This window comes from Oncorhynchus gorbuscha, unplaced genomic scaffold (genome assembly GCF_021184085.1).
Source record: "Oncorhynchus gorbuscha isolate QuinsamMale2020 ecotype Even-year unplaced genomic scaffold, OgorEven_v1.0 Un_scaffold_9372, whole genome shotgun sequence".
NCBI lineage: Eukaryota > Metazoa > Chordata > Actinopteri > Salmoniformes > Salmonidae > Oncorhynchus > Oncorhynchus gorbuscha.
This window is the reverse complement of record NW_025752355.1, coordinates 1-12,816: the sequence shown is the minus strand read 5'-3', so window position 1 is coordinate 12,816 and position 12,816 is coordinate 1. Positions and strand designations below refer to the sequence as shown.

The 12,816-nt window shown below is 46.8% G+C and overlaps 1 protein-coding gene across 1 annotated transcript; it reads left to right on the top strand.

Annotated features, from left to right (window-relative positions):
- The first annotated feature begins 492 nt into the window (after nt 1-492).
- LOC124030132 (serine/threonine-protein kinase TBK1-like) lies at nt 493-10,455 on the top strand. Its single transcript, XM_046341605.1, has 5 exons — nt 493-503; nt 5,889-5,980; nt 6,336-6,437; nt 8,336-8,417; nt 10,236-10,455. Exons 3-5 carry the CDS (start codon nt 6,343-6,345, stop codon nt 10,356-10,358), a joined length of 300 nt encoding a protein of 99 aa, XP_046197561.1. The 5' UTR covers nt 493-503; nt 5,889-5,980; nt 6,336-6,342; the 3' UTR covers nt 10,359-10,455.
- Nucleotides 10,456-12,816: the final 2,361 nt, after the last annotated feature.

Sequence of the window (12,816 nt, the reverse complement as noted above, 5' to 3'; positions counted from 1 at the left end):
CGGGCAGACGGAGGTTAACGGGCAGACGGAGGTTAACGGGCAGACGGAGGTTAACGGGGCAGGCCGGAGGTTGCGGGCAGACGGAGGTTAACGGGCAGACGGAGGTTAACGGGCAGACGGAGGTTAGCGGACAGACGGAGGTTAGCGGACAGACGGAGACTGAGGTTGCCAGACAGACGGAGGCTGAGTTAACAGACAGACGGAGGCTGAGGTTAACAGACAGACGGAGGCTGAGGTTAACAGCGAACAGACGGAGGCTGAGGTTAACAGACCTCATTCTCTATCTATCTGTCTGTCTGTTAACCTCCAAAAGTCTCCTATTCAATCTCCACAGCGAGTCCTCTAAGTCCAGCCTCGCTCTGATCTGGACCTGGATGCTACTATGCCAAGGTAACTATTGGTATGCTATATGTTATGCCAGCTATGCCAAGGTAACTATATATTATGCCAGCTATGCCAAGGTAACTATATATTATGCTATATGTTATGCTAGCTATGCCAAGGTAACTATATATTATGCTATATGTTATGCTAGCTATTCCAAGGTATATTATATTATATATATTATGCTATATGTTATGCTAGCTATGCCAAGGTAACTATATATTATGCTATAGGTTATGCCAGCTATGCCAAGGTAACTATATATTATGCTATATGTTATGCTAGCTATGCCAAGGTAACTATATATTATGCTATATGTTATGCTAGCTATGCCAAGGTAACTATATATTATGCTAAATGTTATGCTAGCTATGCCAAGGTAACTATATATTATGCCAGCTATGCCAAGGTAACTATATATTATGCTATATGTTATGCTAGCTATGCCAAGGTAACTATATATTATGCCAGCTATGCCAAGGTAACTATATATTATGCCAGCTATGCCAAGATAACTATATATTGTGCTAAATGTTATGCCAGCTATGCCAAGGTAACTAAATGTTATGCCAGCTATGCCAAGGTAACTATAGGTTATGCCAGGTAACTATATATTATGCCAGCTATGCCAAGGTAACTAAATGTTATGCCAGCTATGCCAAGGTAACTAAATGTTATGCCAGCTATGCCAAGATAACTATATATTATGCTAAATGTTATGCCAGCTATGCCAATGTAACTAAATGTTATGCCAGCTATGCCAAGGTAACTAAATGTTATGCCAGCTATGCCAAGGTAACTATATATTATGCTATATATTATGCTAGCTATGCCAAGGTAACTATATATTATGCTATATGTTATGCCAGCTATGCCAAGGTAACTATATATTATGCCAGCTATGCCAAGGTAACTATATATTATGCTATATGTTATGCTAGCTATGCCAAGGTAACTATATATTATGCTATATGTTATGCTAGCTATGCCAAGGTAACTATATATTATGCTATATGTTATGCTAGCTATGCCAAGGTAACTATATATTATGCTAAATGTTATGTTAGCTATGCCAAGGTAACTATATATTATGCCAGCTATGCCAAGGTAACTAAATGTTATGCCAGCTATGCCAAGGTAACTATAGGTTATGCTAGGTAACTATATATTATGCCAGCTATGCCAAGGTAACTAAATGTTATGCCAGCTATGCCAAGGTAACTAAATGTTATGCCAGCTATGCCAAGGTAACTAAATGTTATGCCAGCTATGCCAAGGTAACTAAATGTTATGTCAGCTATGCCAAGGTAACTAAATGTTATGTCAGCTATGCCAAGGTAACTATAGGTTATGCTATATGTTATGCCAGCTATGCCAAGGTAACTATATATTATGCCAGCTATGCCAAGGTAACTATATATTATGCCAGCTATGCCAAGGTAACTATAGGTTATGCCAGGTAACTATATATTATGCCAGCTATGCCAAGGTAACTATATATTATGCTGTATGTTATGCTAGCTATGCCAAGGTAACTATATATTATGCTATATGTTATGCTAGCTATGCCAAGGTAACTAAATGTTATGTCAGCTATGCCAAGGTAACTATAGGTTATGCTATATGTTATGCCAGCTATGCCAAGGTAACTATATATTATGCCAGCTATGCCAAGGTAACTATATATTATGCCAGCTATGCCAAGGTAACTATAGGTTATGCCAGGTAACTATATATTATGCCAGCTATGCCAAGGTAACTATATATTATGCTGTATGTTATGCTAGCTATGCCAAGGTAACTATATATTATGCTATATGTTATGCTAGCTATGCCAAGGTAACTAAATGTTATGTCAGCTATGCCAAGGTAACTATAGGTTATGCTATATGTTATGCCAGCTATGCCAAGGTAACTATAGGTTATGCCAGGTAACTATATATTATGCCAGCTATGCCAAGGTAACTATATATTATGCTGTATGTTATGCTAGCTATGCCAAGGTAACTATATATTATGCTATATGTTATGCTAGCTATGCCAAGGTAACTATATATTATGCTAAATGTTATGCTAGCTATGCCAAGGTAACTATATATTATGCCAGCTATGCCAAGGTAACTAAATGTTATGCCAGCTATGCCAAGGTAACTATAGGTTATGCTAGGTAACTATATATTATGCCAGCTATGCCAAGGTAACTAAATGTTATGCCAGCTATGCCAAGGTAACTATAGGTTATGCTAGGTAACTATATATTATGCCAGCTATGCCAAGGTAACTAAATGTTATGCCAGCTATGCCAAGGTAACTAAATGTTATGCCAGCTATGCCAAGGTAACTAAATGTTATGCCAGCTATGCCAAGGTAACTAAATGTTATGTCAGCTATGCCAAGGTAACTAAATGTTATGTCAGCTATGCCAAGGTAACTATAGGTTATGCTATATGTTATGCCAGCTATGCCAAGGTAACTATATATTATGCCAGCTATGCCAAGGTAACTATATATTATGCCAGCTATGCCAAGGTAACTATAGGTTATGCCAGGTAACTATATATTATGCCAGCTATGCCAAGGTAACTATATATTATGCTGTATGTTATGCTAGCTATGCCAAGGTAACTATATATTATGCTATATGTTATGCTAGCTATGCCAAGGTAACTAAATGTTATGTCAGCTATGCCAAGGTAACTATAGGTTATGCTATATGTTATGCCAGCTATGCCAAGGTAACTATATATTATGCCAGCTATGCCAAGGTAACTAAATGTTATGCCAGCTATGCCAAGGTAACTAAATGTTATGCCAGCTATGCCAAGGTAACTAAATGTTATGTCAGCTATGCCAAGGTAACTAAATGTTATGTCAGCTATGCCAAGGTAACTATAGGTTATGCTATATGTTATGCCAGCTATGCCAAGGTAACTATAGGTTATGCCAGCTATGCCAGGTAACTATAGGTTATGCCAGGTAACTATATATTATGCCAGCTATGCCAGGTAACTATAGGTTATGCCAGGTAACTATAGGTTATGCCAGGTAACTATAGGTTATGCCAGGTAACTATAGGCTATGCCAGGTAACTATATATTATGCCAGCTATGCCAGGTAACTATAGGTTATGCCAGGTAACTATAGGTTATGCCAGGTAACTATAGGTTATGCCAGGTAACTATAGGTTATGCCAGGTAACTATAGGTTATGCCAGGTAACTATAGGTTATGCCAGGTAACTATAGGCTATGCCAGGTAACTATAGGTTATGCCAGGTAACTATAGGTTATGCCAGGTAACTATAGGTTATGCCAGGTAACTATAGGCTATGCCAGGTAACTATAGGTTATGCCAGGTAACTATAGGTTATGCCAGGTAACTATAGGTTATGCCAGGTAACTATAGGTTATGCCAGGTAACTATAGGTTATGCCAGGTAACTATAGGCTATGCCAGGTAACTATAGGCTATGCCAGGTAACTATATGTTATGCCAGCTATGCCAAGGTAACTATATATTATGCCAGCTATGCCAGGTAACTATAGGTTATGCCAGGTAACTATAGGTTATGCCAGGTAACTATAGGCTATGCCAGGTAACTATAGGTTATGCCAGGTAACTATAGGTTATGCCAGGTAACTATAGGCTATGCCAGGTAACTATAGGTTATGCCAGGTAACTATAGGTTATGCCAGGTAACTATAGGCTATGCCAGGTAACTATAGGTTATGCCAGGTAACTATAGGCTATGCCAGGTAACTATAGGCTATGCCAGGTAACTATAGGCTATGCCAGGTAACTATAGGTTATGCCAGGTAACTATAGGTTATGCCAGGTAACTATAGGCTATGCCAGGTAACTATAGGCTATGCCAGGTAACTATAGGCTATGCCAGGTAACTATAGGTTATGCCAAGTAACTATAGGCTATGCCAGGTAACTATAGGCTATGCCAGGTAACTATAGGCTATGCCAGGTAACTATAGGTTATGCCAGGTAACTATAGGCTATGCCAGGTAACTATAGGCTATGCCAGGTAAGTATATATTATGCCAGCTATGCCAGGTAACTATAGGTTATGCCAGGTAACTATAGGTTATGCCAGGTAACTATAGGTTATGCCAGGTAACTATAGGTTATGCCAGGTAACTATATATTATGCTGCAGGGCATTCAGAAAGTATTCAGACCCCTTCTCCCCCTTTTCCACATTTTGTTACGTCAGTTACTTATTCTAAAATGATTAAATAAATAAAAATCCTCGTCAATCTACCACACAATACCCCATAATGACATCACAATACCCCATAATGACATCACAATACCCCATAATGACATCACAATACCCCATAATGACATCACAATACCCCATAATGACAAAGCGAAAACTGTTTTTTAGAAATTTTTGAAAATGTATAAAAATAAAATAAAAAACAATACCTTATGAACAAAAGTATTCAGACTCTTTGCTATGAGTCTCGAAATTGAGCTCAGGTGCATCCTGTTTCCATTGATCATCCTTGAGATGTTTCTACAATTTGAATGGTGATGGTTCACCTTCGACCCTAAGCACACAACCAAGACAACCCAGGAGTGGCTTCGGGACAAGTCTCTGAATGTCCTTGAGTGGCCCGGCCAGAGCCCGGACTTGAAACCGATCGAACATCTCTGGAGTGACCTGAAAATAGCTCTGCAGCGACGCTCCCCACCCAACCTGACAGTGCTTGTGAGGATCTGCAGAGAAGAATGGGAGAAACTCCCCAAATACAGGTGTGCCAAGCTTGTAGCGTCACACGAAGACTTAAGGCTGTAATCTGAGGTGCTTCAACAAAGTACTGAGTAAAGGGTCCGAACACTTATGTAAATGTGATATTTCTGTTTTTTTTATTTTAACAGAAACTGTTTCTGAGTTGTCATTATGGGGTATTGTGATGTCATTATGGGGTATTGTGATGTCATTATGGGGTATTGTGATGTCATTATGGGGCATTGTGATGTCATTATGGGGTATTGTGATGTCATTATGGGGTATTGTGATGTCCTTATGGGGTATTGTGATGTCCTTATGGGGTATTGTGATGTCCTTATGGGGTATTGTGATGTCATTATGGGGTATTGTGATGTCATTATGGGGTATTGTGTGTAAAAAACATTTGAATCCATTATAGAATAAGGCTGTAATGTAACAAAATGTGGGAACATTCAAGGGGTCTGAATACGTTGTGAAGGCAGTGTATAGGTTATGCCAAGGTAACCAAGGTAACCGAGATCCGCTAGATGTCCGTCAGACTCTCACCCTGAGTAAAGCCACAAAACAACATGTAGCTCAACATGGGCAAGTTGCCATTTATTGAGATGACTCATGTTCTGGAGGCAGCTCTGCAGCATGGCCACTAGCTGAATCCTAACCGAATCCTAACCTTAACCACACTGCTAACCTATGCCCCCAATAGAAGCTGTGTGTGGTGCCTCTAACTAATATCCTAAATGTCTTCCTCCGTTGTCTAGACGTTTGCAGGAGACGTGGGCCACCTGTGGAAGACCTCAGACTCCCTGTTGGTTTGTCAGGAGCTGGTCAGGAAGGGAGTCAGGGGACTGATGTAAGTCCTGTTAACTCAAACCTTACAATGCACCAGACAACCAGCACATTCACCTGGTATACCCCTTAACTGGTACACTGTTCACTGTCTGTCTGTCTGTCTGTCTGTCTGTCTGTCTGTCTGTCTGTCTGTCTGTCTGTCTGTCTGTCTGTCTGTCTGTCTGTCTGTCTGTCTGTCTGTCTGTCTGTCTGTCTGTCTGTCTGTCTGTCTGTCTGTCTGTCTGTCTGTCTGTCTGTCTGTCTGTCTGTCTGTCTGTCTCTGTCTCTGTCTCTGTCTGTCTCTGTCTGTCTCTCTGTCTGTCTGTCTCTCTGTCTGTCTGTCTCTCTGTCTGTCTCTGTCTGTCTCTCTGTCTCAGTGAGTTGATGAAGGAGGACTACAGCGAGATGGTACATAAGAAGTCAGAGGTCATCCACGTCTGTCACTACTGCGCTCAGATCCTGGAGAGGACAGAGCAGCTGTGAGTACACACTTTGATTTGTTGAGACACTTTTCCCCTCCAGCTCCTCAGAGGATAGAACCAGGAGGAGGTGTTGTTGTTGTTGTTGTTGTCATTTCCTCTCCCAGGTACGAGGTGTTACTGCAGGCCAATATGTTGTCTCCTCTCCCAGGTACGAGGTGTTAATGCAGGCCAATATGTTGTCTCCTCTCCCAGGTACGAGGTGTTACTGCAAGCCAATATTTTGTCTCCTCTCCCAGGTACGAGGTGTTACTGCAGGCCAATATGTTGTCTCCTCTCCCAGGTACGAGGTGTTACTGCAGGCCAATATGTTGTCTCCTCTCCCAGGTACGAGGTGTTACTGCAGGCCAATATGTTGTCTCCTCTCCCAGGTACGAGGTGTTACTGCAGGCCAATATGTTGTCTCCTCTCCTCTCCCAGGTACGAGGTGTTAATGCAGGCCAATATGTTGTCTCCTCTCCCAGGTACGAGGTGTTACTGCAGGCCAATATGTTGTCTCCTCTCCTCTCCCAGGTACGAGGTGTTATTGCAGGCCAATATGTTGTCTCCTCTCCTCTCCCAGGTACGAGGTGTTAATGCAGACCAATATGTTGTCTCCTCTCCTCTCCCAGGTACGAGGTGTTACTGCAGGCCAATATGTTGTCTGGTCGAGGTGTTAATGCCTCTCCTCTCCCAGGTACGAGGTGTTAATGCAGGCCAATATGTTGTCTCCTCTCCCAGGTACGAGGTGTTACTGCAGGCCAATATGTTGTCTCCTCTCCCAGGTACGAGGTGTTACTGCAGGCCAATATGTTGTCTCTCTCTCCCAGGTACGAGGTGTTACTGCAGGCCAATATGTTGTCTCCTCTCCCTCCCAGGTACGAGGTGTTAATGCAGGCCAATATGTTGTCTCCTCTCCTCTCCCAGGTACGAGGTGTTACTGCAGGCCAATATGTTGTCTCCTCTCCCAGGTACGAGGTGTTACTGCAGGCCAATATGTTGTCTCCTCTCCCCAGGTATGAGGTGTTACTGCAGGCCAATATGTTGTCTCCTCTCCTCAGGTACGAGGTGTTAATGCAGGCCAATATGTTGTCTCCTCTCCCCCCAGGTACGAGGTGTTAATGCAGGCCAATATGTTGTCTCTCTCCCAGGTACGAGGTGTTAATGCAGGCCAATATGTTGTCTCCTCTCCCAGGTACGAGGTGTTAATGCAGGCCAATATGTTGTCTCCTCTCCCAGGCACGAGGTGTTACTGCAGGCCAATATGTTGTCTCCTCTCCCAGGTACGAGGTGTTACTGCAGGCCAATATGTTGTCTCCTCTCCCTCCCAGGTACGAGGTGTTACTGCAGGCCAATATGTTGTCTCCTCTCCTCAGGTACGAGGTGTTAATGCAGGCCAATATGTTGTCTCCTCTCCCAGGTACGAGGTGTTACTGCAGGCCAATATGTTGTCTCCTCTCCTCTCCCAGGTATGAGGTGTTAATGCAGGCCAATATGTTGTCTCCTCTCCTCTCTCAGGTACGAGGTGTTAATGCAGGCCAATATGTTGTCTCCTCTCCCAGGTACGAGGTGTTAATGCAGGCCAATATGTTGTCTCCTCTCCCAGGTACGAGGTGTTAATGCAGGCCAATATGTTGTCTCCTCTCCCAGGTACGAGGTGTTAATGCAGGCCAATATGTTGTTGTCTTCTCTCCCAGGTACTAGGTATTAATGCAGGCCAATATGTTGTCTCCTCTCCCAGGTACGAGGTGTTACTGCAGGCCAATATGTTGTCTCTCCCAGGTCTGTTACTGCAGGCCAATATGTTGTCTCCTCTCCCAGGTACGAGGTGTTAATGCAGGCCAATATGTTGTCTCCTCTCCTCTCCCAGGTACGAGGTGTTAATGTAGGCCAATATGTTGTCTCCTCTCCTCTCCCAGGTACGAGGTGTTACTGCAGGCCAATATGTTGTCGTCGTCAGAATACGATGAGATCTCAGACATGAGGAAGAAAATAGTCCTTGTAAGTACCTTCTGTTCCCTCTGGCCCGCCCCTTAACCTATCACTCAGCCTCTGTTCCCTCTGGCCCCGCCCCTTAATCTATCACTCAGCCTCTGTTCCCTCTGGCCCCGCCCCTTAACCCATCACTCAGCCTCTGTTCCCTCTGGCCCCGCCCCTTAATATATCACTCAGCCTTGGTTCCCTCTGGCCCCGCCCCTTAATCTATCACTCAGCCTCTGGCCCCGCCCCTTAATCTATCACTCAGCCTCTGTTCCCTCTGGCCCCGCCCCTTAATCTATCACTCAGCCTCTGTTCCCTCTGGCCCCGCCCCTTAACCTATCACTCAGCCTCTGTTCCCTCTGGCCCCGCCCCTTAATCTATCACTCAGCCTCTGTTCCCTCTGGCCCCGCCCCTTAACCTATCACTCAGCATCTGTTCCCTCTGGCCCCGCCCCTTAATATATCACTCAGCCTCGGTTCCTCTGGCCCCGCCCCTTAATCTATCACTCAGCTCTGTTCCTCTGGCCCGCCCCTTAATCTATCACTCAGCCTCTGGCCCCGCCCCTTAATCTATCACTCAGCCTCTGTTCCCTCTGGCCCCCGCCCCTTAATCTATCACTCAGCCTCTGTTCCCTCTGGCCCCACCCCTTAACCTACCTATGGTCCTTCTGTAGCTCAGCATGGCGCTTGTCTAGTTCCCCGGGACCACCCATTAAATGTATGCACTCAGACTCTGTTCCTGGCCTGCTAAATGGCATATTTTTTTATTTTTTTTTTTATCACTCAGCCTCTGTTCCCTCTGGCCTATCACTCAGCCTCTGTTCCCTCTGGCCCCGCCCCTTAATCTATCACTCAGCCTCTGTTCCCTCTGGCCCCGCCCCTTAATCTATCACTCAGCCTCTGTTCCCTCTGGCCCCGCCCCTTAATCTATCACTCAGCCTCTGTTCCTCTGGCCCCGCCCTTAATCTATCACTCAGCCTCTGTTCCCTCTGGCCCGCCCTTAATCTATCACTCAGCCTCTGTTCCCTCTGGCCCCACCCCTTAATCTATCACTCAGCCTCTGTTTCCTCTGGCCCCGCCCCTTAATCTATCACTCAGCCTCTGTTCCCTCTGGCTACTAACCTATCACTCAGCCTCTGTTCCCTCTGGCCCCTTAATCTATCACTCAGCCTCTGTTCCCTCTGGCTACTAATCTATCACTCAGCCTCTGTTCCCTCTGGCTACTAACCTATCACTCAGCCTCTGGCCCCTCCCCTGGCTACTAACCTATCACTCAGCCTCTGTTCCCTCTGGCCCCTCCCCTGGCTACTAACCTATCACACAGCCTCTGTTCTCTCTGGCCCCTCCCTGGCTACTAACCTATCACTCAGCCTCTGGCACCTCCCCCTGGCTACTAACCTATCACTCAGCCTATGTTCTCTCTGGCCCCTCCCCTGGCTACTAACCTATCACTCACTCTCTGTTCCTTCTGGCCCCTCCCCTGGCTACTAACCTGTCACTCAGCCTCTGTTCTCTCTGGCTCCGCCCCTTAATCTATCACTCAGCCTCTGTTCTCTCTGGCCCCTCCCCTGGCTACTAACCTATCACTCAGCCTCTGTTCTCTCTGGCCCCTCCTGGCTACTAACCCATCACTCAGCCTCTGTTCTCTCTGGCCCCTCCCTGACTATCTTCTCAGTCAGCCTCCCATCTCTGGAGCTGCTGTTGATTGGTTGTCTCTCAGCCTCCCATCTCCAGGGATGCTGTTGATTGGTTGTCTCTCAGCCTCCCCCAGGGATGCTGTTGATTGGTTGTCTCTCAGCCTCCCCAAGGGCTGTGGTTGATTGGTTGTCTCTCTGTGCAGATCTCTAACTCCTTAGTCCCCATGGAGCAGACGGTTCAGGACATCAAGAGTAAGTTCCTGTCAGGTGGTGTTCTGACGGACAGCTGGACTCAAGCTGGAACACACCCTGAAGACAGGAAGTAAGTAACGAGTGTGTTTTAGGGCTGTGACGATACAAGTATCCCCCCCCAAAAAATCCATGGGAAAAATGAAAACACAATGCCGACCGAACTCTTTTGGTCATTTTAATATTGTCGCCTTATTCTGGGACGTCTCTGGGATCGCCGCGAGTTAGCTACAATCTATATCCGGGAACATTCACGCGAGCTAGCGCGTGCTAGTGGCGTGTTAGTGGCGGTGCTAGCGGCGTGCTAGCGCGTGCTAGTGGCGTGCTAGTGGCGTGCTAGTGAAGTTCTAGTGACGTGCTAGTGGCGTGCTAGTGGCGTGCTGTGGCGGTGCTAGTGGCGGTGCTAGTGGCGGTGCTGGTGGTGTGCTAGTGGCGGTGCTAGTGGCGGTGCTAGTGGCGTGCTAGTGGTGTGCTAGTGGTGGTGCTAGTGACGTGCTAGTGGCGTGGGTGCGCCAGTGGTGGTGCTAGCGGCGTGCTAGTGGCGCGCTAGTGGTGGTGCTAGCGGTGGTGCTAGTGGCGTGCTAGTGGTGCGCTAGTGGTGGTGCTAGCGGCGTGCTAGTGGTGCGCTAGTGGTGGTGCTAGTGGCGTGCTGGTGGTGTGCTAGTGGTGGTGCTAGCGTGCTAGTGGTGCGCTAGTGGTGGTGCTAGCGGCGCGCTAGTGGTGCGCTAGTGGTGGTGCTAGTGGCGTGCGGTGGTGGTGCTAGCGGCGTGCTGGTGGTGCGCTGACGGTGGTGCTAGTGGCGCTAGTGGTGCGCTAGCGGCGTGCTAGTGGCGTGCTAGTGGCGTGCTAGTGGCGGTGCTAGTGGCGGTGGTAGCGGCGTGCTAGTGGCGTGCTAGTGGCGGTGGTAGTGGCGTGCTAGTGGCGGTGCTAGTGGCGGTGCTAGTGACGGTGCTAGTGACGTGCTGAGTGGCGGTGCTAGTGGCGGTGCTAGTGGCGGTGCTAGTGGCGGTGCTAGTGGCGGTGCTAGTGACGTGCTAGTGGCGGTGCTAGTGGCGGTGCTAGTGGCGGTGCTAGTGGCGGTGCTAGTGGTGCGCTAGTGGCCGGAGGCGAAAGCGGCAAAAGCTTTAGTTGTTGAGCTTGATAGTTTTACACTGACAGAAACGCACGAAATCGCTCAACATGACCATGGCCAGTGCCCACGCTGCAGCATTCTGGTCAACTGCAAAACATACAATGTCTTCCTAGGGTAGACCAGACAGGACAGCATCACAGTCATCAAGCCTGTTGTCTTCCTTGGGTAGACCAGACAGGACAGCATCACAGTCACCAAGCCTGTTGTCTTCCTTGGGTAGACCAGACAGGACAGCATCACAGTCATTAAGCCTGTTGTCTTCCTTGGGTAGACCAGACAGGACAGCATCACAGTCATTAAGCCTGTTGTCTTCCTTGGGTAGACCAGACAGGACAGCATCACAGTCACCAAGCCTGTTGTCTTCCTAGGGTAGACCAGACAGGACAGCATCACAGTCACCAAGCCTGTTGTCTTCCTTGGGTAGACCAGACAGGAGAGCATCACAGTCATCAAGCCTGTTGTCTTCCTTGGGTAGACCAGACAGGAGAGCATCACAGTCACCAAGCCTGTTGTCTTCCTAGGGTAGACCAGACAGGACAGCATCACAGTCACCAAGCCTGTTGTCTTCCTTGGGTAGACCAGACAGGACAGCATCACAGTCACCAAGCCTGTTGTCTTCCTTGGGTAGACCAGACAGGACAGCATCACAGTCATCAAGCCTGTTGTCTTCCTTGGGTAGACCAGACAGGACAGCATCACAGTCACCAAGCCTGTTGTCTTCCTTGGGTAGACCAGACAGGAGAGCATCACAGTCACCAAGCCTGTTGTCTTCCTTGGGTAGACCAGACAGGACAGCATCACAGTCATTAAGCCTGTTGTCTTCCTTGGGTAGACCAGACAGGAGAGCATCACAGTCACCAAGCCTGTTGTCTTCCTTGGGTAGACCAGACAGGACAGCATCACAGTCACCAAGCCTGTTGTCTTCCTAGGGTAGACCAGACAGGACAGCATCACAGTCACCAAGCCTGTTGTCTTCCTTGGGTAGACCAGACAGGACAGCATCACAGTCACCAAGCCTGTTGTCTTCCTAGGGTAGACCAGACAGGAAAGCATCACAGTCACCAAGCCTGTTTGTAGTCAAAGCACGGATGAGTCTCTGCATCAGCCTGAGAGGAAAACAGCCTCACATTAGCAATGTTCCTCAGGTGGTAAAAGCTATTTTGTTCACCTTCCTAATGCCTGTTTTTTTAATTGAGTTCAGAATGTAAATGATTTATTGGCCGTGAATTGAAATGTACAGCCAGATTCTCTGTTCTTCGGCTCAACAATAAGTACGGAAGCGGCCTCGTCTTCATTTAGCTTGAGGAGGTCGTGGAGTCATCAACTATTTAAATCACTAATACAGTCCCAATCATTTATCACTAATACAGTCCCAGCGGTAACTAACACATGTTTTCATATCG